We start from the raw sequence: 26,503 nt of genomic DNA, 5'->3' as shown, positions 1-26,503 counted from the left end.
CGTCACAGACTCACAGTACAGCTACGAATCCTACGATCGTACTGCACCATTTTCGTGTGAAGTCTGAATTTTTTTGCAGTTTTGCCGCTAAATACCTCAACAACCACACAACGATTACGTGGAACGGGAAGGCGCGAGCTAGCTGTACTAAGTCTGTAGTCTGTAGCTGCTAGTACCGGTACGAGTACTACAAAAAGACTAGATCTACAATCTTGCAAGGTCAACGACAACGGTGTCTAGTCTCTCCATCGTCTCCTCCACTGCTGCCCTGCTCCAACTCGGATGACTTGTTGTTTTGTTCTCGACAGCGATCTAGCGAGTGGCCGGTTGTCGCTCGTTGATCCACATGTAGGGCTCTGTCCTCATTATTATGAGTCTTGACCCATACTGGCCATAGTCATACGAAGAATGAATGGCCTGGAGTCGGGACCGGGAAGTAGTTTGAATGCTTCGCGCGCTTGCTGACCTCGTTCATGGTCCGGAACATTTCGCCACGCCGCTAGAACATAGTAAACGGAGTAAACGTGATGCCTTTGAAGTCGCTACGAGTGTAACGTTATGGTTATTGGGCACTTGCTTTCTCGGCTTCCGAGACGGACTGCAGCACTCTGCAGTTCAGGCTGAGACCACAGAGTTACTCATACAGCGGGCTTGTGGACGGAGAGAAAGAATGCAGAATTGTAATTCCTAACTCACGGTTTTAAATCATTGAAGGCAGCTGCTGTGCAATGCTACTGCCACCAGTGGCTAGCAAGACGCTAGTCCAGTGAGCTGATATTATCTGACATGCAGCACAGCGTAGACCGGCACTGCGAGCTCTGTACATGAGTTGTTTTCATTGTGTTGCATGTGATCGGAGCGGCGCCCTATGCACCCCGACACACACACACACACACACACACACACACACACACACACACACACACACACACACACACACACACACACGACCTGACACAGCAGCCGGTGCATGATGGGCAAGCGCAAGCGATTGTTTGCTCTGCTGCGGAGCGGCGGCAATGGGGCGACCGCCAGCACTCGAGATAACGATGTGGATGCAGCGGTGGACTCAGCCAGTCGCCACCACTCAGCCGGGGAGTCAGCGGGGGATCCCGGAGCGGCGACACCGAACGACACCTTCGAGCCCGCAGGCACTGCTGGTATGGATGCAGGCGATACTGCTCCCAGCATTCCTCTCCGGGAACCTACAGCAGCAGCAGCCACCCAGCCAGCAGACAGTCACATGGCACAGCAAGTACATTCCGCTTTGAACCATGATGTAAGCGATGACATCATCCGGTCATTGGTCGCCGGCCTGATACCAGACATGGGGTCATTATCGGGCACGCGTACGCCTAGCACAGGCGAGCAGCGGCGGAGGCAACACCACCAACAGCAGCAGCAATGCAACAGCAGTCAAGTCGTGCAGATCACCGAGCGGTATTTGAAGCGGCACGGTGTCATACCTGAGCTGGCTTGCATGGTTAGCCGTGCCCTGAGCGGCTCACACCTGCCGTTCACGCCATACTCACAGCTACGTCACTTAGCACTGGTTAAACATGAGAGGTAAGTGCAGTAGGTAAAGATTAAAAGTGGGTTGTTTAATATCGGAAACCAAAATAGCCTCAGCGGCTTGCGTTTTCTTATCGGACGATGGTACGGAGATCCGGATCACCCGAAACTCGGACCTGCGACCAGTTGCTTTCAACTCAGAAAGCACCTGGGGCACAGCAGTCCACTGCAATGGCCCTAACTCAGGCTGCATGCGTGTGTATATCAGTGTATGCTTAACATCATGTAATGTATGCTTAGTATCATGTAGTGTCGGCGACAGATCCAGCGATCTTTACAGGGGGGTCCAGTATACTGTAGTCAAAACTGAATAGATGATACATGTACATGGACACGCATATGGTTGCCAGTAGTGCATTTACGGAATTTAGGGGGTTCCACGAACCCCTGAAAGCCCTCATGGATCCGCCCCTGAAAGTAGCAGGTGTGTGTGTGTGGGGGGGGGGGGGGCTTAAATTCACGTTGATCAACACAGTCATTCTTTTCAGGTGCATATGCAATGCGCCTTGTTTGTAGTGTTCATTGCCCACACTCCCACCGATGGTTACTACCAGAGTGGATCTGCCAATGAACTTTATCAGTTGGCAGCAGCCGTCGGAATCCCTCCGGAAGAGGTAGAACAATGTATTTCTTTCAATATCGGTCGGCACGCGAACCGGCATCATGTGTGTGTACAAACTCGTATGTCTATATTAAATACAAGTGAATACTTGTGTGTGCATGTGTTCGTGCTCTACACGTGTGTGTGTATTGCAGATCACGGTTGGCAGTTGGCGACCATTATCAACCCAGTAAGTATCATTGGTCTCTCTTTCTCTCCTCCATGTTCACACTGAGATGGTTTGCCCTCTCATCAATAGCCTCTGTCTGAGAATGTGAAAACAACCTGGATTGAGGGTACGTGAAAGGCGTCATCAGATATGCTATGTATTGGGTTGCAAGTTGGTGTTTGTGATGCCTCTACGGTCTACACACCAGCATCACAACTAGTGTCATAATTATTGCTAAGGGTGAAACGATTAGTTCGAATATTCGAGTATTCGTTCGAAAATTTCAAACGAGCGAGTATTCGAAATTTTGCACTCGATGTTTTTTTTTTTTTTTTTTTTTTTTTTTTTTAGTATTGGCATTCTATTTTTTCAAAAACTTCTGTTGTACCGCTCATCGACTGGTATGCATGCGTTATGCATGCCTTTGAGTCAGTATTTTATGACTTGGATGATGCGATCACCACGGCAAGTAACGTTAGTTTGTTATGAGATAATGAAAGTATTGGTGAAAATCGCTAATTTACACTCTGTACAAGACGTTGGCGACTTTTCACAGATAATTTCTTCCGAATTGGTCGAGAACTCACAAATCTAGCGCTTTTGAATTTTGATAAAATACTCGAAATAATCGGATACTCGATCGAATATTATGAATGAGTGATCGATTGGTCAAAATAGATACTCGTTTCACCCCTAAATTATTGCCCAATGTCTCCATGTTGGTTTTGTGTTGTAGAACTGATCCCGGTGTTGTTTGCGCCGGAAGGAGTTGGGCTGCTTGTCTCGGACAACCGTCGGCTAGTGTGGGGCTTGGAGCGCATTGTTCAGTTTGCTTGTCCACCCAAGGTCGTCGAGCTACGCTGGCTGGTTGAATCGCTCGCTGCAGTGGCGCAAGCTGCAATCAAGCCGAAGGAAGACTTTGATGTACGTGTGCTCCTAGTCCTACTGATCTGTGTAATGCACTAATCTGTACTGGCCAGACTTTCATGTAACTTCGAATGTCAGCATGTTACTGCGGTGTCCGTGATCATGATGCAGATGCTCTCTCTCTCTCTCTCTCTCTCTCTCTCTCTCTCTCTCTCTCTCTCTCTCTCTCTCTCTCTCTCTCTCTCTCTCTCTCTCTCTCTCTCTCTCTCTCTCTCTCTCTCTCTCTCTCTCTCTCTCTCTCTCTCTCTCTCTCTCTCTCTCTCTCTCTCTCTCTCTCTCTCTCTATCTATCTATCTATCTATCTATCTCTCTATTTCTATCTCTATCTCTATTTCTCTCTCTCTCCCCTTGCATAGTGTTTGGTGGTGGGGTCAGTCAATGGTAGCTTCATCTTCAGAGGGTCGCTACTGGAGCATGCCGTCAACTTGGAAGTGCAACTAGACTATTTGCTGTGGGGCCCGTCAAAAGATCAGGTCTGTGTGCGCTGGAATTGTCTTCTTAATCATCTGTGCTTTACATGTGTATTCACATCTATCTATGTGTGGTCAGGTATGCACTCAGCACATGCAATGGTGACACGATACCTGCTGAAATCATATTATGTAATGCACATGGGCTGGCTGTGACCGTAGGTGCACTTTTTTTTTTTTACCTTTTACTTCCCTCCTCCTCCAACTCTCTTACATGCAGTATGTTGTATCACCGCTTCTGCCTGCCCCTTCCCCCCCCCCCCCCCTCCTCTCCCCTCAGTTTTTGGTCCCCGGTTCTTTGGTTGTGAACCCGTCTAACCGAATGACGCCCGTCTTCCTATGATATCCGACACAGGCACTGGAGCTGTTTGCCGCCGCAGTAGTGGCGGATGTTCTGGCAATGAACAAAGCCTCCAAGCACATTGTCCTTGGTAAGCCGTGGTCCACTAGTATGTACTACTCTGACATGCTATATACTGCAGTGATGCATGTAGGGCCTGCTGACAACGTCTCAGTTGTTAAACGGGCTCCGACTGACGCCAAGATGGACCGCAGCTGCAGATCAGCTTTCCGGCATCAAGTGACAGCACAGAATTTTAGCACAGTGGAAATTCATGGTCATGACGCTTTTAGAAATGCCTGTCTTCCTGTACACCAGCAACTTCGGACAGTCTGAACGATTGCATGCCGTTTATGTTCTGGTACCACTGTTCTTTAAATCTTCTGCTGCTGCACTGTCTTGATATAATGCTCCTTCTGCTGTAGGGATGCATTTGACATCAGCGAGTGGAGAAGTGAACATGTGGAAGATACCTGACTTGCTGAGGCGTGTGGTAAGCCTGTCTGGGCATGTGATTGGAGCGCACATACGCTGGTCCACTATGCTGCCGGTTCAGATCTCATTGCACTGGGGTCCATACAGGACAGTCATCCCTCGGTGAAATATCCGTCACATGTACATCATTCCGGTGGTCAAAGTCACGACCAACTGTTTGGTATCTGATGCAACATTACTTTGGTTGTTCTCGTGCTTGCCCCAGGAGGATTTCAAGACGGCCGTCTGCACTACAATAAATTCAAAAGCGACATGTGTGCTAGAGGTCAGTGAGCATTGGGTGATAAGTAGCTGGAGTTGTGTGCTGGAGGTCTGTGAGCATTGGGTGATAAGTAGCTGGAGTTGTTGCGTGGCTTGCCATAAACACTACAGTACTGTCGGTCGCCGAAGAACTAGGGGGGGGGGGGGGGCAGCCTCCTACAGTCCATGTGCAGTTGAGTCACCGTGTATACATTGGTATGCTGTGCTTGATGAAATTCTAGCCTGGCCGTTCTTCGGCGCTCCGTTCTTAGTCGACAGTACTGTATGCTGTTATCATTGGTCCACGCGTCTCAATTCTTATCGCGGTCACATAATGCTTAATAAAAGGCTTTCCCAATCTGCCTCTGGCAGTAGATCACCTTAAAACAAAATCCAGGCCGCAGTTTATGTCGAATCCCAGCTGGGGAAAGTCCACACCGAGTTTTTAAATTTCGTTTTTTGTGCATAGAAAATCATAATAAGTTGCCTTGGAGCCGGGAAAATGTGGAACTTGTTTCAGCTGATGGCTCAGTTGTTCTTGGTGTTGCTGTGTTGGCTGTGATTGGTCGTGTTTGCTGTAGTGTATATACGGAACCAGTGAGTACGGATTTCCCTACGAGTGCGGCACTAAAGTGTACCAGCTCAACTTGGTCAAGACGGCTGATAAGGCTGCCAGTGAACGTGAAAGGTAATCTGATATTTGTACAGTGAGAGGCTGGCAGCCTACAGCTATTACTTAGTACAGTCGTCCCTCTCTAATCCGGCACTTGTTTATCCGGAACCCTTGCCAACCGGCGCACTTTCTGACGAAACCGATTTTTTTCGTTCAATTCCTACATCTTAATCCGGCACTTGAATTCCGCCTCCGGCAGTGACTCAGAAAAAGAGAAACGAATCGCTCAAACTGCACGTAGTTTGATTTCATAATCCGGCAGTCGTGCACTCCTTGCCAGGCCAGGCTAGGCTTGTCCAGAAGACAACGGCAGTCAACCATACTTTTTTTTATTTTAGCAAGGAGTAGTGTCCTGCCAATTTTCAGGTGTGTGTGTGTGTGTGCGTGTGTGTGCAAGAGTACATGTGAACATGTTCTCTGTTTTACTTTATCACTTTATCACTGTGTATATTCCCGGAGAACAATTGAGAATATAAAGCCGTGCACCAAATACTTGGGTCGACACGGAAAAACCCTGCGTTTTGACGTACATGTGATACATGCATGCAATTGGGTAGGGCCGGGTCAGAGGGCAGGATTTCTTAATCCAGCAGAAAACGCCGTAGCAAAAGGTGCCGGATTAGAGAGGGACGACTGTATTAGTATTTTGTAATAGTCACAGTGGCTAAAGCAAATTTAAGCAGCACCTGTAGCATTTCGCAAGCTCCACTTGGCTGCGATGTGTGCAGATACAGGTGTAAAATGGCACTGCCATGCTGCTGCCCACGTGATTGTACTCATCTGATGTGTACAAAGGTGGAGATGTGGGGATTACCCTGTGTTCCCCTTCCCATTGTCTTTGAGGATATGGTTGTATGGAATGTGCAATTGCTTGGTTCGTCAAAGTGTGTGGTTATAAGGAGAAGACATGATTTGCTCTGTGTGTATGGGTTTATTTGGGTCACTGTGAACTGGGGGGGGGGGGGGTGGAGAAGGAGGAGGAGGAGAGAGAGAGAGAGAGAGAGAGAGAGAGAGAGAGAGAGAGAGAGAGAGAGAGAGAGAGACTGGTGGGTACATGCGTCAATAGTAACTGCTGGTTGTGCTGTTGTTCCCACTCGATCCTGCACCACAGACTGTTCATCTTTGCACCTCCTCCGCTTGCCTCCCTGCACCAAGGCGTGTTTGTCAGCCAGAGTACAATCACCAGCTATCTGGCCATGTTCCTACCGAGTGAGGAGGAAGAAGCTGGTAAGACGGCTGCATTGCTGCAGTGTCTGGGACTCTGGGACTAGTCACATAGTATGATTCTATAGGGGAAAATCATGTGTGCATGTGCAGAGTGTGTGTGTGTGTGTGTGTGTGTTGGGGGGGGGGGGGGCATGGTGTCAGCGGGTAGTGTGGCTGAACAGATAATGATGTGTTTGAGTCAATGTTCCATGCATCCATTGTTTTAAAATAGCAATGCTCTGATCACTTTGTCCTGGAGATTTCTAATAGTATCCTCAAGGAAAGTCCTGTTTGCCATTCTTCAAGTAAAAAATACGAAGGCTTCTATCAAGCATGTGACGGTTAAGATGCCCGTGTTTTTCCTTGCAGATATCGTTCTGAACACTGACAGCTTGGAAAGTCGGTTCCTGCACCCCAATCAACCATCTGTGCTGCGCTGGCTCCGGTGAGTCTGTGAGGCGGCTAATCTCCTTGTGAAGCTCCCCGGGTGCTTTGTCTTGTTTTTCCCTCTCTCTCATGTCTTCAGTTCCCTATTTTTCCTGGCACGCTTTGTCTGTGCAGACGCCGAGACCACCAAGGTCGGCTGAGCAGCAGGGACCCGCTGCCACTTTCCGCATTTATTCGGGAGCATATAGTGGGCTTAGTAAAAAAAACACTCTGCAAATTATCTTCCTTGATTGCTGTGTGCTTGTTATGTACATGTATATGTTGGACTCAGTAGAGCGTCCAGCCCCTATATGATGTCCATCCCCTATATAGAGTCCATTGGTCCAACATCCACTATACACAAGCCAAACTACGTTTGTAGGAATCAACTGTAAGTTCATAGTTTGCAATAAAGATGGACATCACTCCCTGTACAGAGTCCAGCCAATTAGCTCCCTCTATATAGAGTTTATTGGTCCAAAATCCACTATACACAGTTCAAGCTTGGAATCAACTATAAATAGTCTTTATGTGGACAACACTCCGTGTATGAAGTCCAGCCAATTAGGCATCCCTATACAGAGTTCAAAATGAGCGGACTCCTGGACTCTGAGTAGGGGATTTTGGACCAATGGACTCTAGATAGGGTGCTGGGCATCATATAGTGCATGGACTTTATACTGAGTCCAACATAATTATATTCTTGTAACTTGCGTCATCTAAGTACTTCAGTATCCCAAGGTGGAGGTTGTAAATCCCAATATATCCCCAAGACGTGAATATGGGTGGGTGTGCAGAGTGGTTCACAGGTCGGTAGCAGCTATTTCCAGCATTGAGGTAATAGCAGCTATTTCCAGCATTGAGGTAATAGCAGCTATTTCCAGCATTGAGGTAATAGCAGCTATTTCCAGCATTGAGGTAATAGCAGCTATTTCCAGCATTGAGGTAATAGCAGCTATTTCCAGCATTGAGGTAATAGCAGCTATTTCCAGCATTGAGGTAATAGCAGCTATTTCCAGCATTGAGATAATAGCAGCTATTTCCAGCATTGAGGTAATAGCAGCTATTTCCAGCATTGAGGTAATAGCAGTTATTTCCAGCATTGAGGTAATAGCAGCTATTTCCAGCATTGAGGTAATAGCAGTTATTTCCAGCATTGAGGTAATAGCAGTTATTTCCAGCATTGAGGTAATAGCAGTTATTTCCAGCATTAAGGTAATAGCAGCTATTTCCAGCATTGAGGTAATAGCAGTTATTTCCAGTATTGAGGTAATAGCAGTTATTTCCAGCATTGAGGTAATAGCAGTTATTTCCAGCATTGAGGTAATAGCAGTTATTTCCAGCATTGAGGTAATACATGTACATGATTGTATACTGTTGTAGGTGTTGGTAAAACACTGGCTACTGTTGCACCGGCTTTTGTCGTCATTTACAGGAGGATATACCGTGCTCAGCTCACGCAATCAATACTGCACAGGGACAGGGACATGGATATGCTGACATCCCTGCCGTGCTGTTTGTTCAGTATACTACTGGAAGAACGGTAAGCCATGGCGGCGGTGTTCCCCTCCAGGATAGTACCGTGTAGAGCTGGTGCATATCCGGCGATATCGACCACATGACCACATGACCATTACGGGGCAGCCGTGTTGGTTCCATCTCCAGTTTATCCCTGCATTAGTGCCCTTGGTCGTATACGGTCACGGTCAGCCATGTTGGTTCCATCTCCAGTTTATCCCTGCATTAGTGCCCTTGGTCGCATGGTCACGGTCAGCCATGTTGGTTCCACTGTCCAGACGCCGTGTACGCTTTCTTCACAATGGAGTGTAGTCATATGACAAACTTGTGGAACAACTATTTCTTTGCAGACACTTCTCAACCAAGGACACCTCCACACACTCAGGACATACAGGTTCAATCCCACGCTCTTCCCGGCAGTCAAGTTGTACTGATCTCTGTAATCAGGATGCATGCCAATACAGGACAGATAGGTCTGGTCTCCCGGTAACATGCCCACAATCAGTGAGTGGTCACTGAGTCTGTATCATCTTCCTCCGCCACAGTGTCCAGTTATCCTCCCTGCCAGTCTGTTCTCTTATCCTATTTACTTCTACCCGTCCCGCTTTCATGTTGAACCCACATGACCCTGGCTGTGCAACTAGTGGGAGCATTCGACTACTAGTATGTGACTTTTCGCAGATTGTATCCGTTCTTGTGTGCATTGCCCTGACATTTGTGCATTCAAATATCGCTTTTCTGGCTAGCATGGTTGGCAATGAGTATAATGTACATGTCTGGATCTATGCACAGACCGACCGACCAGTCACTGGCAGTTCTTCAGGCTGTTCACCGCCTGTCGGCCAGCACTGCTGCAAAGCTGCACCGACTGCTGCATCACCTGAACAGTATGCAAGCTGCCATCGCGAGGAACACTGCAGAACAGCTGGGCACAGTAAGGATGTTGTTTTGGCCTGGCTTGGTTTTAGAGAACAGAGCCATCTCCAGTGTCAGTGGTTGTCTATGGAGGTCACAGTATGCGATTACATCTTCAGTTGAGAGGCTTTGGCACAGTCGAGCGATGCACTAGCAGCTCACGTTGTATACTGAGCACCCATAAGCAGTTGTGGAATTCCGCTGACTCAGCATTATAACTTCTTTCGCATAACATTAGGGAGGTTCCGGAGTACGATTTTTCGTGCCAAAATCCGTAGAGGCGCTACGGATTTTTTATACGTCGTTTTCGAGCAGTGAAATGTTCCGGAGTACGAAACTTATGTGTTTGCCGTCATTGCCTAGGTTACGATCGCAAACATGTCACATTCCCGCGCTATGCCTTTTTATTTTGAAAATTTGTACCGAAATCAAAACTTCCCGCGGAAAATCGATGCTTCTCGTACCAAATTTGTACGCGAAAAATCTTTCTGCACCCGATGACGCAAAATCTCCATACGAAACATGGTTCGTATGAAAGCCAGTCCACACGGATTCTCCGTGCCGAAAAATCGTATGGAGCACGCCTGGAAAAAATCCGTAGCGCCCATACGGATTTTGGCACGGAAAATCGTACCCCGGAACCTCTCTATTATTTGTTCACTAAGCAGCTGGGTATTTTGAGTCGCCTGATGCCTCCTTTTTATGTCTTCTAAGCTCAATGGAATGTCGAGACTATGGCTCGATCGGCTGTGTGACTTGCCGTTGCCTTGCCCAGCAGCAGGATCATGATAAGTATAGAGGCTATTCCTAGATCACATGACCTGTCACATGATCTGAATGATATTCACGGGGGAAGTCGTCACATGACTTGTCAGTACACACGTTCACATGCTTGCTGTCTTAGTCAGCATTTCAGAACCTGCGAGCAGCTTTCTCTCTGCATGTGTTCGCTTCAGGAAGAGAAGTATGATCAATGTCTGCAGGGAATCTTGCAGCTAGTCACACGGGATATGCCCATAGACTACGGTCAGCATGACTCGGCCAGGTGAGTTAGAGCCTCTCATTTCTAACCATTCACCTTTCCACCAGCCGAGAACTGAGGAGAGAAAGCGTTTCTTTGAACTAACATATTACACACGCCTGAATCATCGCTCGGTTTTCCACGAGACTTTCTCGGACCATTGCACAGCACTCAAGATCACCTGTATTCAGTGACTCCGCTGGTCAATTTGTATGCTCTATGGGTTATTCTCTCTCGTTCTCTCTCTCTCTCTCTCCCTCTCTCTCTCTCTCTCTCTCTCTCTCTCTCTCTCTCTCTCTCTCTCTCTCTCTCTCTCTCCCTGTATCTCTCTCTCTCTCTCTCTCTCTCTCTCTCTCTCTCTCTCTCTCTCTCTCTCTCTCTCTCTCTCTCTCTCTCTCTCTCTCTCTCTCTCTCTCTCTCTCTCTCTCTCTCTCTCTCTTGATACAATTTATGATTAGGCCAAAAGAAAAAGAACCTTGTTTCGGTTCGGCCGACCGTGTCACCCCCCCCCCCCCCATTCTGAAACTGCTTTTGGTCCGCATTATGTGTATAATAGGTGCATGGGAGCCTGTAGGGAGCTGGCAAAACCGCTCATTTGCATCATAGCATGCATACGTGCAGTGTGCCTACATCTAGTACTAGACATCCACACTGCCAGGAGTGTACAGCCTGTATGAGTGCAGTTAGTCAACTGTGACATTGATCCATACCATGTCACATGTGCATATTATACAGATGTGTACCTCGAGTTTAGTATGTTCAACTGCTCTTGTCTGTCACATACTAGAGTACATGTATGTAAGCACCAGAATCACTGATAATAACAACCAAACACGTCGTTCAAAAACGTTTTTTCCCGGCCGACCGAGTCTGTTTTCTGGGGGCTGCCGACCCGAAACAAGCTTATCTTTTGTTTTGGCGTTAGATTGATTGGATTAGTTCATGCGGTGTGTCTGTGGATTCTGACAGAGTGGACCCACTATGTGAAGTGTTGGCCTATCGAGAGTGTCATGCAGAGGTGCGCAAGCTGACCGGGGTGGAAGCATTGGACAAACAGGTCAGTGCAGGTAGTTTATGGTAAAGGGGTGTGTGACCGCAGCAATGGTGTGGCGAAGGTGACTGTGGGGGGGGGGGGGGGGGCACATGGTAGGGAGGGAGGACGGGAGGGGAGGAGGAAGGAGGAGAGGATAAGGAGGAGGAGGAAGAGGAGGAGAGGATAAGGAAGAGGATGAGGAGGAGGAGGAGGAGGAGAGGAGGATAAGGAGGAGGAGGAAGAAGAAGGAGGAGGGAGAGGAAGATGAGGAGGAAAGGTCAACTTCATTGTCTATAGAACCTTCCTCCCCGTTTCCTAGTGGTTGCTGTACCGTTGTTAATCGGTCGGTTGTCGGTCGGATTGCCTTTACAGGTTATGCGTGGACTAAAGAAGCTCACCTCGCTGATTGAACTGATGCTGAGTCAAGCACTGGAGTACGTCCAGGACTGTTGCTCCACTATAAAGGTGAGTCCTAGCACGTGTTGCCAGATACATGTAGTCCTGGGCTGTGCTCGCATGCGCCGGTCCTAGTGCTAATGTAAACGACTCTCTGTCTCTGCCTCTGTCTCTGTCCGTCCGTCAGTTGGTCTGTCTGTCTGTCTGTCTGTCTATTCATGTGTGTTCATGAAATCAAGCGAACTGGTACACATTTTTTGTGAACTCTCATGGATGGGGGGGGGGGGGAAATGTGGGCTTAGCTTATGTGGGAAGGTGCGTACATAGCCATATCTTGTGGATGTCCTTTATATCTCCATCATCAACATTTCCAAGGCCTGTTTTACTGTGACATACCCCTCCTATTATTTTGCCATTGAAGGAATATGTCAAAGGCCTGCACAGAGGAAGGAGGTTGCCTTCGTCATCAAGACCAGCCGCGGATGTTTCACACGATGGTGTCAGTGGTTCTGCCGCAGGGTCTGCACAAACGAAAAAGGTTAGCGTCCTTGTCATTCTTCTGCATGAACAGCTCTGATATCAGTGTTGACGAGTAGTCCAGGCTCCCAAGCAAGAGAGCATTGGCTGACATATGTACAATCTGCCTAACCAAGTATGCAGCCTTCAGTATAACTAACGTATCATACAAGCAGCTTTTGTTTCTGTCCTAAAAGAGAGTTTAAAAGTTTTCAAATGTTTTTGTCTGTCTGCATTTGTTTTCCCTCATTCTATACAATAATATCTCAGTGTGTGATGTAAGTCAGAAGGTTTGAGCTGAACAGCCGCTGACTTTCTCTGAACTGTATATGCAGTGCTAGCGTATAGTGATGGTAATCTTGCCTTAGCCTTGCTGCCGGTACGAGTGGCGGCAGTTGGTTTGGAGTTGGCCATTTGCAGACTTCTGCCATATTGTTTGCAGCATCGGGGATCAAGGATGACATTAACAGAAACCTTCTTTAGATGCAAACCTTCAAGAGTCTTTGCTGCTACCACGGTACTGAATTCCACAGGCAAAAATAAGCCAAGTAACATTGATAGTATTATGCCTGTGGCAATGTGATCAGTGTTGGGAACTGTGCCCTGTGTGCTCTGACTGCTCATGCAATTACTCTTGCGGCGATGATCCACTGCAGCCATCATCTCAGTCCACACCGGTACCGGCATTGCTAGAAGCAGTGGATCACGTTGCCAACGGAGTGGCAGAGCCCAGAGGATTTGACATGTTTGGTATGTTGACTGGCACAACCGTGATGCATTGCATGTGCCTCGGAAAGGCCAATGCATAGTCTACAGTAGCGTTGTGCCGACCAATCCTACTAAATTTGACTTGGAGATTGCTGGCCTATGATGCAGCAGAGCCTCCTTTAGTGGATACCTCTCGGACCAGGACACTCTTCTCCAGTCCTATGCGTTCCCAACCAAATTGCTATGGATTTTGTAATCAGAATAACTCACTGTATATGCCAGGCATGTCTGATCCTGGTGATGTCTATATGTGAGAGATTCCGGCATTGTACGTGTATGTGTTCCTAGTACTGGACTTGCGGCTGAGAGATTCCACTGTACGTGTATTGTATTCCTAGTACTGGACTTGGCAAGCGGGCAAGCAAGTGCAAGCATGGTCGGTGACATGAGACTGCAGGTGAGTTAGTGGTCTTGGTTACCAGTGCGCAGCTGTATTCACTGCTGGCTGAGGGGGGGGGGGGATTTCTGGCATGATAATAGCACAGCGGACCAAGACATACTCGGATGTTGGTGTGGCTTGTCAGTCCTCCTTGTGCACAGATGTGGACCAATGAAGCACTGAAACATGTACCTGCATGTGCCTGCCATACACACCTGCGGCCGTGGACATAGAAATCAGGTCGAATGACCGGGGCCGGCGCCCTCAGTGCGTACCGAACGTTGCATGCAGTGCACACCGCACGTGTTGATCGTATGCGTACTCACTGCTGCTGGCCAGCGCCCTGGGGCCGCCTGATCTCCGACCAGATTTCCATTTCCACAACAGCATATCATAGGTGGAATGCACCCGTGCAAGAAATCCAGTGAAAGATGATCAACTGCGTACTTTCCGAGGCTGACACAGGATTTATGTGTGAGGAAAGCTATACACTACGTGCATTGAGTACACATATTTCTACTTGTGCTTGACGGTCCAGTGTGCAATGAGAGACCTGATAGGGTACCATGGACGAACATTGCACTGTGTCGCTCGCTCAGTGTACCATGACAACAAGCAGGTCCTTGTTCACCCATTTCTACATATGGGTGAACACGTTACCTGCATGGTAGACCCCCATCGCCTTGCCTGCACAGACTGTAGTCACGTCCAAAACCTGAATTATAATTTACCCTTGCAATGCTGTTCATTATCCTGTGCTCAGTATTGTGCAGATGTGCGCCTGGATCAGGTGCTCGAGCACTTCCTGTTGGAAATCTGCTCCGGCCGCTTCTTTCCCAAGTCGCCGTGGGGAATACTCAGCGAGGAATGCCTTGCAGCTATGTACAGGTACGGTTGCATGGAACTGCATGTCACTTTGTGTGAGGTCGTAACGTTGTGTATAGCTAAAGCCTAGTTCCAGCTGAATCATGCAACCAGCCTATCTCGGTCTTCGAACACGGCAGGTGGTCTCTGTAGCCATGGCAACTCTTGCGCATTCCACGCATTTGCTGTCGAAGAATACCGTATTTTCCGGTGTGTTTGCCGCACTTTGAAACCCCTGGAAAACCCAAAGATCGCCCCTGTGGCTTAGACCCCGGCGGGGCCAACACACTGGGAAATACGGTAATGGTCTTACAGGTCAAGTGCAGGCAGTTTCTGGATGCCACTGGTCATGTGACCAGCTTTAACCTGTGTATGTACGGCAGTGAGTGACTTTGATGTGTATACAGTTCCGGATCTTGCAAATTAACTGGTGGAGATGTGCTTAAAGCTGACCCGCGATATGCAATCTGGGCGTATGTGAGCTGTAGCTGTAGCTTAACCGTATACATGTGCTCTTGATGGACACGAGATGAAGGTGAAAGTGAGGCCATGCAGATTGACCAAGCAAGCAGTCTCAGCATCCTCTCGAGCTGCCAGGGCACACCAGACCCTGCACATCCACACCGATTACAATGTCCTGTATTGGTCTTGCAACAGAAAGCTGGTACGGCAGAGCAGAGTCTCACTCAGACCAGTCTGTCTGGCTGTCGGTGTGTTTGCTCATGTAGCAAAGTATATTGCTCATACATGCGTGCATGCCTGCTGTGTGCCTGCTGTGTGCCTGCGGTGTGCCTGCGGTGTGCCTGCTGTGTACCTGCTGTGTGCCTGCTGTGTGCCTGCGGTGTGCCTGTTTCTGGTAGGTTCTGCCTGCGGCAAACTCGTCAGAAGACAGTCTTGGCTACTTTGCTGAAGCCGCAGTCTCCCCTGCAGGTCTGCAATCCCGACACCGGTGTGTGTACGCTTACAGGGACCACGGCATTCGGTGAGATCATGCTTTGCTTCTTTCACAGTGCGCAAACTAGGACAAAGTGCTCAGGAGCTGAACGCTCTTGCCTACAGTCCATTCTTTGGAAACTGGCACCCTTACTTCTTTGGTGTCTGCCGCACATAGTTGTAGATATCGTGAAAACAACAGTACATCCTGCATTGTGTGACCTGTGCAATTACTCCTTGCCACATTTGGGGCCAGAAAAGTCCAAGAACAGGGAAATAGAAATTCAGCCAGGTTTTACAAAATTGGGACAGGTATGCCATGGCAAAATGTATGGAGAAGCAGATCCAAACCCAGATTTTAGAGATTTAAGGTAGCTCAAACCTCTTTGGAGTTGAAAAAACCTTTTACAGAAGAAGTGCTGTTTTCTTTGTTCTAAGTTGTTCTCTAGCATACATACGCCCCAGAAATGATATCCGTATGGGGGATACTTATGCATTTTGTTGTACTTATGGGGCCTCGAAGCTCAGAAAATTACGTTTTTTGTACTTTCAAGTGGCCATAAGTACAACAAAATGCATAAGTATCCCCCATACGAATATCATTTCTGGGGCGTATGTATGCTAGAGAACAACTTAGAACAGAGAAAACAGCACTTCTTCTGTAAAAGGTTTTTCATTGTCAAAGTGGTTCGAGCTACCTTTTAAAAAGTGGGTTTTTGATCCTCAATTCGGCCCAAATCGGACTTTCAAAAGCCAGCGGGACTGTTTCCGATGAATGGACTGTAGATGCACGCTTCTCTTATCCACCGCTTGGCATAGCGGCATGCGTGGGCCCGAGCAATATGATACGACTTTGTCTGTATGCCGAGGGACTATGGCTATCATTTCTTGTTAGTAACACATGTAACGAACGGTGCCTTCCTCATAATAATTATGAGCCGGTCACATACCACCCAAGTATGTCTGGGATACGCTTGAAGTACGCATTGCTGAAATATGTGAACCTTACACTAGCTTACACGCCACCCTGTTATTGTGCTTATGAACCTATACAGAAACCATTGGTAAGGAAACAAAACACTTGACTGAGTATGACACTTCAGTTCGAACAACTTGCAACACCACTCTGATATCACGTACATGTACACAGTAGAGATCCATAATCAGGTCCAGATCATCTGCCGTGGCAGGTCGTATGAGTTGGACATTGCAATCATGGAGATGTGTGCCAACGGCTCATTGGGTCACTGTACTGCTGGCACAGTATCTCCCGGTGTGTGTGTGTGGCTGTGTGTGTGTGCGTGCGTGAGTCTACGGTGTGTGTGTGTGCGTGTGTATGTGTGCGTGCGTGCGTGCGTGTGCGTGTGTGTGCGTGTGTGTGTATATGTGTGTGTGTGTGTGTGTGTGTGTGTGTGTGTGTGTGTGTGTGTGTGTGTGTGTGTGTGTGTGTGTGTGTGTGTGTGTGTGTGTGTGTGTGTGTGTGTGTGTGTGTGTGTGTGTGTGTGTGTGTGTGTGTGTGTGTGTGTGTGTAGAACAGTAGGGTGGAAGTAGTGCACAACATACATGTGTATACGTGAGCATCCATGTACTTGTGGGATGCTAGAACGTAGAAATCCAGCCTGGCACGAGCCCACTATTCTTGCATACTTCGAATCAAGATGTTGTACATGTATATTGTTGCAGTGTGGCCTGAGACCCTGGCATGGGTGTCTTTTCTTTCTGTCATGACTGTCCGGTTGCAGGGCTGAAGAGCGCTGTACTCTGCTGCCACTCTGCTCACATTGCCTGGTGTCAGCATGTAGCCAGTATGCTCACCTGCCAGAACATACAGATACAAGAGAGCAAGTTCAAGGTAGGCGATGGCAATGGCCCCTTCCACCTTGGGCTAGGCCGCATTACAGGTCGTGTAGTCCTGGCCATGAATACCTGCCAGCACTGCTGGACAATCATGTACAACTCTGCAGCTGAGTAGAACGTTTTGTACTGCAGTTAATAGGCACCTGAGCTGCGATAGAAAAACACTGCAGTACAGCTAGCGGTCCTCCCACTGGTGCATACTCTTGTTTGTGTCCCTTTCCCCAAATAGCTTGAACGAGCTGGTTGCCAGCGGTGGCTTCAAGTTTCTGCGTACCAGTATGTGTCTGAGGTCACATGATGTACGTGTATGCTCTTGTTTATGTGTGCATGTGTGTATGTTTGTCCGTGTGTCTGCGGTTTGTATGTCTATGTGTCTGTGTCTCTGTGTACATGATTGTACATGTATGTGTACATATCATGGCGCAGGTCTCCAATAGAGTGACGGTCAACGACCTGTCCCTGCTATGCGGCTCATTGCTACCATTCAACACGGCCGTGACCATCCAGGAACACTTCTACATCCAGGATGGTGGAGAGCCAGACGAGCAAGCGGTGGCACCCATGTTTGCTGCTGTCAGTAAGCACTTGCTTTAATATTCGCAGAACTTTCACAGCAACATGGTGGCATTGAACAATACACACAATATCCGGCTTCCAGGCAGTAATCAGTGTCATCGAACATCCTGCATAGTGGCAGACAGCTCTATTTACTTGTATTAAATAGTAATGTCATCCAATGATCACATGAAAATGAAATACTTGTACATGTGCTGCATGTAATAGAACTAGGAACGGTCCATACTTTAGGGAAAAAACATCGGAAACAGGATTCAGATGCTCTGGCCCGCGGATCACATGGACTGATGCTGCCTGGTTTTGGAAAGCTGCCCCTGACCCCAGTGCCGACATGTACTGGCGCGACTGCTTGAGCTAAGCATCGTTGACGTGAATGCGATGTTGTTTTGCTTGTTGTCACAGTTGTGCAGGATGTCAAGCAGCTTCTTCTCAGCGATGAGGTCGTGTTGATGTGTAAGTGCACCTCATACATGATACACTCCCACTGGAGATCAATAAGCTCAGGCAATTCTTAGGATCAGCTGATATAGCCGTGGAAACAGCTATAGGGATCTGAAAATGTCTTGACCGTCGTGAGTGAGCCGCCCACCTGCCTTTAGGTCAGGCGTGAAATGAACACGGCGGCTGTAGGAGATGTATTGTTTACCAATTCTCACTCAAGCAGACCTCCAACGGCCACAAACAATCTGCAGTGTGCATGCGTTAGGTTCTACATGCGGTCATGCCGCTGGGGTGAATATGCAGGTCCGCACCTACCAGTGGCCACACAGAGAAAACGCTATTATTTCTGGTCTGTGCCTTACACTATCTCACACATATTGTCCTCTGCTGCAGCGCTTGACTGCGGCAGCAAGCGGTGGACAGCGGCAATGCTAAGAGATCTCATAGCGCAGAGTCCGAGGCTAAGCACTCTAAAAGCTGAGCTGGCATCCAAGGTTCTCACATGTAGCAAAATCTGGATTGAGGTGAGTGGACTGAGAAGAGAAACAAGAAGGAAAACGAAATGCCTCCGATAGCACTACCGACTGCTCATGTGGTCTGCTCCCGTACTACGGTATAATTATTACTTGTAGTCATGATCCTCTCCTGTCTATCCGTGCACAACTTGTGTCACTGTTGTGTACTATATAAACGTTATGTCCTTCATTAGGAATGTTTAAAATTAAGACTAGATGCTGCATCTGATCAGTGGATGTTTTTTTTAGTCATCTACACAAAACAGTCTAGTGATCAAGGTCGATCATTGGGCAGAAATGGTTTGCAATGTTGTGACAGGCATTCAATAGCATCAATCACCTCCTGCTGACATCTACCCAGGCCAGGCACGCCAGGCTTCTAGCTCATGCTCAGCATGTATTCCTGAATGGTGTTGGGTATACTAGCGGGCTACTAGAGACGAGTGCTTGTTCATGTCGCCACGGTCTTGCAGGTGTACGTGGAAAGAGACTGGCGTCATGTGCGCGTGGAGAAGAGATACGTGATGCATTGGCTGTTCAAGGACAACAGCCTTAACAGGTGTGTGTGTGTGTGTGAAGCTACCTAAACTTGAAGGCCAATACCCCCCCCCCCCCTTCTCCCTGCAAGTACAGGTGAATGATGTACAGTGCAGTAGTGCCATGCTTGAGTGTACGACTTGGTGCCTAGTATAGTATACTTACCCTTCATATATCTGCATGCGCACAAGGAAATACAGTAGCGCACGAGCACAGGGCAATAATGATTATAGTCACGATGTGCACAGGACAATAGTTATGCTAGTGTGTGCACACAGGACAATAAAATGATGTCAGTACATGCACATTCATGACAATATTAGTGAGACAATAACATGTCTGTGTGAATCCGTGCAGCCTAAGCACGTTCACGTCTGAAGATGAAGCGAACCTGGAGCGCTGCCTGACAGTATTTCCGTCAGCACTGCAGGTACTGTTCTGGTCCACTTATAGATTCCGTTATGAGACTATACACATCTATACAACCATGCAGCTGTATGTATATATGCACTACTCACATGACTTTGCGGCATTGGTCAGTAGACCTGTGATGATCTTGTACTGGTCAATATGGTCATGCAATGCATGGTACTTTGCACTGATCAGGTGACCTGTAATGACCATGTGACATGTAATGACCATGTGACCTGTATTGATCATGTGACCCTGTATTGGGCACGTGACCCTGTATTGGGCACGTGATCCTGTATTGGTCATGTGACCTGTAAAGATCATGTGACCCTGTATTAGTCGTGGCGCTGTGCTCTGGTCTTGTAACCCTGTATTGGTCATGTGACCTGTAATGATCATGTGGCCCTGTATTGGGCATCATGTGCCGACTGTGGCGTTGGTCAGGTGATCTGTAATGGTTATGGGACAATGTACTCGTCACGCGATCAAATTGTAGCTGTACACGGCTATCCGAAGTATGGGAGCAGCATGCTTTGGAGTTACCATGGGCAGGAGTAACTAGTTAGCCATGGGAACATGGAAGAGAGGCCTCCTTGCTTCTTTCCCGTCTCGTTCTCATCCCTTTCTCCGGTGATATTTTTCCCTCAACCTGTAAATCATCTCACCTTTACCTTTTGTGGCCCATTGCTCGAGTTTTGCTCGTTTTCTGTTCTTGAAGGCAACGGCTCACTTCCGCCTGGTCTATTCCAAGGCGGGCGTGTTGGTATCACCGCGTGCGCCAGACCGTTGGAAGGAGATTGTGCAGTCTGCGTGGAGCGAGGTCATAGATACTGTCACTGTGCTGGCCAAGAAGGGCACGGGAAAGGCTGTACTGCAAGCGGTGCGTTGGATGTCAGTGGGATGCATCATTCAACAGGTAGGCACACTGTGACCGACTGAACTAGAAGGCACTACACTAGGGCATGGCATAGAAGTCTTCCTAGAAGTCTACCAGTATTACTTTTTGAAGGAATGCGGACAAGTGTGCACCCTGTACAGTGAAACCTGTCTAACTCTTTAAGTTAGTTAGCCCGATATGAACATCCTGCCCTACTTCTGTCATGCAACTGGTTGTCACGGGGACGGATTGCAATGTAGATACAGTACACATGCCCATGAATGTGTCATACCTTAGCTAGGCATACAGGAGTCACCGTGTCGGTGGCTTCAATCCAGATGTGTAAAATATGCGTTGTATTTGTTTCTATCATTTCCCCTTCCATTATACCGTGCACCGCGTTGTAGCAAGACATGTCACTGTTGTCGCTGGAGTGCTGGCGTGTATGCCAGAGCTTGGCGGCAACACTGGATTACTTGCTAGTGCTCTGCGATGATGCAATAGCACTACTAGAGATACTGTCTGAGAGTGTAGCGCAGACTCAGGAGAGTCGCCGCGAGTCAACAGCCAGGAAGCAATTCAAGGTGAGAGCTGCCAACGATGAAGCCTGGCACTCGCTTTTTTGTTTTTTTTTGTTTTGTTTGTGTACCCATTCACTCAGTAATCCCACATATGTTTACCTGGCCCAGGCTGTCCATCCATCTGTCTATTTGTCCTTCCATCCATCCATTCATTCATCCATGTGTCCATCCAACCAACCATCCATCCATCCATCCATCCACCTGTCCATCTGCGTGTCTGTCATGATGTTTACCTCTCCTATCCTCTCCGTTATTGCTGTCGAGATGCACCAAAGACAAAACACCATGTTGTTCTTACTCATGAGCAATGTGAGAGAGAAACAGAAGAGTAGTCATAATATGAAAACTACCTGAACAAGGTACAATGCACAGACATAGCAACTATGTACATTACTGTGTGAAGTACTTGTGCAGGTATGCCATGAGAAGACCAGTACATGTATAGTGCATACACACAAGAAAAAATCTGAATAGCTATAAGCTCTACTGCGTTTGAACTACGGACTCTTCCTGGTCTTCCACATGTGCACAGGTCATCGGCACTGGTAAACTGATGAAGATGATCATGCACTTCTACGCAAAGTGCCATGAGAGCCTGTCCAGCAGCTTCTTCCAGTTGTCTGGCCAGTATGTGAGTGGCTTTGAAGGTGAGGACCCGTGTCAACTGGTGGTAGTACCGTAAAATCCCGCCAGAGCGCCCCTGCCTCCTCGACGCTTCAGGTGGGGAGGGGCGGAAGGGCGAGTCCTACTTGCCGCATTCAGTGCTACATGAAAAAGTACTCACCCTACGAAACCTGTTCGTGCATCTCGTACACCAACCAAAGGTCAAGAGCCAGGAGTCGTGCAGACCCGTCAAAACTCAGGGTTTGTGCGATCCCTGGTCAAGAGGGTGGGCACTGTTGCGTACATTTCCAACGGGGTCGAGCACGCGTCTGCAGTACAGTACGGCATCACAGACTGTGATAGTCATACGAGGATACAACCAATCACGTCCCTGACAAGAAGTCAGGGAGGGGCGGATAGGAGAGACGGGGCGCTCTGGCGGGATTTTACGGTATACCAATACTGACTGCTACATTTTTTTTACAGGCCAAGCCCACTTTTAAAGGGGAAGTATACCCTAAAATCAAATCTTCACCAGTTGTAGTCTTTGGGGTGCTGAGTCGAATGGTCTTGGTCCGAGGACGCTGAGACGCTGCCTTCCTCCTTTATTCCCAATCGAACTCGCGCACTTCCACCGAAACTGGGTGACTGCGCCCTACTAGATAGGGATTTGTATGGAAAAAGTCACTAAAAACGCCGTTTCGTTCTTATAAAAGCACGGATGACCGCGATTGGTCCGTATGTTGTAGTCTTTTGGCCGCTGAGTCGACCGGTTTTGGTCCGAAAAGGCTGCGATGCAGCGTTCGGCCCTTATTCCCAATCGAACACGGTTGAGTAAGCGGTCACGTGCTCATGCGTATTCCAGTCGCCTGGTCACCGTGCCTGCAGACTACAATTTTCACATCAAGATTCAACTCAAAGGTTCAAAGCAGGGAGTCGTAAAGAGGCTTTTACGACTCCCTGGTTCAAAGGTTCAACTCGAGTGACATAAATGGGCCCAAACAGGCTGTAAATGAGCACGTGACCGCCTACTCAACTGTGTTCGATTGGGAATAAGGGCTGAAAGCTGCATTGCAGCCTTTTCGGACCAAAACCAGTCGACTCAGCGGCCAAAAGACTACAAAATATGGACCAATCGCGGTCATCCATGCTTATATAAGAACGAAACGGCGTTTTTAGTGACTTTTTCCATACAAATCCCTATCTAGTAGGGCGCAGTCACCCAGTTTCGGTGGAAGTGCGCGAGTTCGATTGGGAATAAAGGAGGAAGAGAGCGTCTCAGCTTCCTCGGACCAAGACCATTCGACTCAGTACCCCGAAGACTACAACTGGTGAAAATTTGATCCCCCCCCCCCCCCCCCCCCCCGCCCTGTGCCTAAAGGCGGGCTCACGCCCCTGCATGGCTACTTCTCCTTGTCTAACCCCCAAGTCGAAAAAGAAGTAAAGTAGCTGACTGGCCGAAATAATAAAAGGCCAAACATGAAGTGCAGCTGGAGAAGCATATACATGTAGTGATATCTAGCCAGTCACAGATTCATGGGAATGAGGGCCGCTGCACCTGGACTGGGAGAGAGTGGGTGTATGCTCGGCACGGAGTACAGGAGGCGTGAACACCCCCCCCCCCCTATTTTCGATGCCTAGTTGCAATGCTGACGCCGAGTTGAGTTGCTCCCAGCACATCGGCACGGCGACGCCTTCCCTACATCCCCTGTGTCTTGTTCTTTCTTTTTTTCGTTCCCCACATGTTTTCCAGTAGGACTGGGTTAATAGTAAAAATATAAATAAAAAATGTGCCCTCTCCGCACAACTTGTGCATAAACTTGACCATGTAGCAGGTTTAATAGGAAGAAAATGAAGTTGTGCAGAAGCTGCATCCTGTTTTGTAGTGTGGCTTCACATCTTTGCCATGTGACTAAATTGGTGCAGAAATGGATCATGTCATGTGGACAGTGGAACTAATGTGACCCATAGATGCGGGGAGAGAGGGGGGGGGGGGGAGTGGAGTTGGAAGCAACATGGCTGCCCCTTATGGTCATGTGATAGATGTGAAACCACTCTATACCTGATTCCTCTCTTCTCTTTTCCTTTTGTGATGAATAAAGAGAAAGCACTGTCGATGACAAGAGACCCACCAAATCTGGTGTCAGGACCGAATCGAGCACAGGTAATTGGCTATCATTTGATCCTAGCAATCGCTCTGAATTCTTAGACTGGCGCAAGTTACTGATACCAGTGCTTTATCATGTACACTCATACCTCGTTTATCCAGGCAGTCCGGGCAGTCCAGGCAGTCCGGGCAGTCCGGGCAGTCCGGGCAGTCCGGGCAGTCCGGGCAGTCCGGGCAGTCCGGGCAGTCCGGGCAGTCCGGGCAGTCCGGGCAGTCCGGGCAGTCCGGGCAGTCCGGGCAGTCCGGGCAGTCCGGGCAGTCCGGGCAGTCCGGGCAGTCCGGGCAGTCCGGGCAGTCCGGGCAGTCCGGGCAGTCCGGGCAGTCCGGGCAGTCCAGGCAGTCCGGGCAGTCCGGGCAGTCCAGGCAGTCCGGGCAGTCCGGGCAGTCCGGGCAGTCCGGGCAGTCCAGGCAGTCCGGGCAGTCCGGGCAGTCCAGGCAGTCCGGGCAGTCCGGGCAGTCCGGGCAGTCCAGGCAGTCCGGGCAGTCCGGGCAGTCCGGGCAGTCCGGGCAGTCCAGGCAGTCCGGGCAGTCCGGGCAGTCCGGGCAGTCCAGGCAGTCCGGGCAGTCCGGGCAGTCCGGGCAGTCCAGGCAGTCCGGGCAGTCCGGGCAGTCCAGGCAGTCCGGGCAGTCCGGGACCGGACACTGCCCGTAACTTCGAAATGTCCGTAACTCTGAATCACATACATTTTGATTGGGAAAAGGCCATCGATATGGCATATGACGTCAATATTTCTACGAAAAGTGACAACAGAGTAGTAATATTTCCCCTGAAACTCGCCCAAATAGTGCCCGGTAGACCGAAGTGCCCGTAACTTCGGGGTCCGGATAACCGAGGTATTAGTATACCTTTAAAAATATGTGGACAATACCTGGTTCGCTGCGTTAGCCGATTTCATTTTAGAGCATAGGGTAGAGACGTACATCTTCCGGGGCTGCAGGTATTTAATCCGTCTTGCCAAGACCCTTGCCAGCAGTCTTGCTAAGCTGACCTGAGTCAGAATCTCATGATATTCTAGATAGATAGCCATTGAATCATAGCATGTGGACTGGACCTGTCGGCCCTGCATATGAAATGGCATCAAGTGAACACCCTTGTATCCTGTCAGTTATGTGTAGCAATGCAGTGTTACTGCACTCTGCCCTCTGCTCTCACCCGGTGCAGGTATCGGACGAGCTACGCACGATCCGCGTCACTCTTGACCTGAAGCTGACCGAGATTGTGCACCACCTGGTCACTGTGAGTCCAGAGCTGTGCGCCTTTCTGCAGTCGTGTGGCTGGCCGGGCAGGCCATGGCAGTTACAGGATCCGGTGCTGCATGCAATGGAGACAAGTAGCCACAGCACTGCTAGTCAGAGTAGTAGGCGAACTGTGCACAGCTCACTGTCGGTGTTCAGCTCTTATGAGAATTCCCTCTCCAGTGCTGCCTGCCTATCCACGCCGGGCAGCCTGAGCCCGAGTGCATCACAGCGTGAGCCGCAGACAACCCGGCAGCTGCCATCCGTACGCCGTAGCGAAGTGAGTCGGGATCAACAAACGCTAAGTCCCTCCGCCGAGGAGCAGTTGCAGCATCTGTGGTGTTGAGGTCTACTAGTATTAGACAAGCACTACAACACAACTGCGGCAAGCCCTTTCTTTCTCTCACTCTCAGTTCCACACCGATTGAATCTCCACAGTCACACAAAGAAACAGTACATCGTAGAAACCGTGCACACTATGCAGTCTGGATACAACGACCTGGAAAACAGTATGCACTTTACCAGGTTAAACACGAACTGAGGCACAAAGGAGGTGTGTAGACATAACTGAGTTCTATGGCGGTGCACTGTCAAGGAGATTCAAGAGCAAAGGAGATTTCCAAACAAGCCGGTTGCACGGTTCTCCACTGCCTGGTTCTCCATTCTTCTCGTCACGTGCCTCTTAGCGACGGCACCGTGCATCATCACAGCCGCCTTGACTTGACTTGTTGATACTTCAAACTGTACTAGTACTGTACCACATCCAGGGCAGGCAAGCTGTGGCTTCTATTCACGTCAGGCTTCTATTCAAACCACTGAGGTATTTCTATGTGTGTCCACAGTAAAACCAGGCTTATATGCTGGCAGTGTATCTTGAAAATCAGGCTTTTATTCAAAACAGGATTCTATACGAGACCGGCTTTAATACAAGACACTACGGTATGTTATCATGGCATGCGATGATTTGTACACAGTCTCGTACAGGTATGTAGCAGACGGGCTATATGCAGCTTGAGATTACACCCGTAGTATTCAGCTCTATTTTCATGTTCTGCTGATGCTCAACTTATTCAGCACTTGATTTCAGCCTGCAGAAGTATGGATGCTGTGTGCACATGCTCTGTGTGTGTGTGGGGGGGGGGGGGGGGGGGGTGTATGTGCACGTGAACACATACTCATTATGACTGCCTAGTAATGTTGTGCATATGACTGTCGAGGTAGGACTTCTTTTGCGAAATCC

The 26,503-nt window shown here is 48.8% G+C and overlaps 2 protein-coding genes across 2 annotated transcripts; one reads left to right on the top strand and one right to left on the bottom strand.

Annotated features, from left to right (window-relative positions):
* Positions 1–168: 168 nt before the first annotated feature.
* LOC135819118 (uncharacterized) lies at positions 169–26,379 on the top strand. Its single transcript, XM_065332272.1, has 31 exons — positions 169–1,566; positions 2,329–2,363; positions 3,079–3,266; positions 3,626–3,742; positions 4,095–4,170; positions 4,505–4,572; positions 4,780–4,839; positions 5,396–5,502; positions 6,599–6,714; positions 7,063–7,138; positions 8,555–8,662; positions 9,430–9,571; positions 10,509–10,597; positions 11,543–11,630; positions 11,979–12,071; positions 12,424–12,540; positions 13,175–13,268; positions 13,625–13,683; positions 14,429–14,553; positions 15,390–15,511; positions 17,205–17,314; positions 17,746–17,896; positions 18,298–18,348; positions 18,730–18,860; positions 19,325–19,410; positions 19,746–19,818; positions 20,518–20,715; positions 21,084–21,260; positions 21,790–21,904; positions 23,963–24,024; positions 25,190–26,379. The coding sequence occupies exons 1-31, from the start codon at positions 971–973 to the stop codon at positions 25,607–25,609; spliced, it is 4,050 nt and encodes a 1,349-aa protein (XP_065188344.1). The 5' UTR covers positions 169–970; the 3' UTR covers positions 25,610–26,379.
* Positions 24,122–25,055, bottom strand: LOC135806714 (collagen alpha-2(IV) chain-like). Its single transcript, XM_065320940.1, has 2 exons — positions 24,949–25,055; positions 24,122–24,698 (listed from the first exon to the last, which is right to left on the bottom strand). The coding sequence occupies exons 1-2, from the start codon at positions 25,053–25,055 to the stop codon at positions 24,122–24,124; spliced, it is 684 nt and encodes a 227-aa protein (XP_065177012.1).
* Positions 26,380–26,503: the final 124 nt, after the last annotated feature.

The sequence above is a fragment of the Sycon ciliatum genome, chromosome 1, assembly GCF_964019385.1.
Source record: "Sycon ciliatum chromosome 1, ocSycCili1.1, whole genome shotgun sequence".
NCBI lineage: Eukaryota > Metazoa > Porifera > Calcarea > Leucosolenida > Sycettidae > Sycon > Sycon ciliatum.
This window is presented reverse-complemented; position numbering and strand designations above follow the sequence as displayed.

Bases quoted from the DNA above. Each gene is read 5' to 3' on its own strand.
- LOC135819118 (XM_065332272.1), top strand. From the start codon at position 971: ATGATGGGCAAGCGCAAGCGATTGTTTGCTCTGCTGCGGAGCGGCGGC. The intron at 13,684-14,428 runs GTGAGTTAGTGG...TCCTGTGCTCAG, and splicing joins TCGGTGACATGAGACTGCAG to TATTGTGCAGATGTGCGCCT. The intron at 21,905-23,962 runs GTGAGGACCCGT...TGATGAATAAAG, and splicing joins GTATGTGAGTGGCTTTGAAG to AGAAAGCACTGTCGATGACA.
- LOC135806714 (XM_065320940.1), bottom strand. From the start codon at position 25,055: ATGGCTATCTATCTAGAATATCATGAGATTCTGACTCAGGTCAGCTTA. The intron at 24,699-24,948 runs GTACGTCTCTAC...TATGTGATTCAG, and splicing joins TACCTGCAGCCCCGGAAGAT to AGTTACGGACATTTCGAAGT.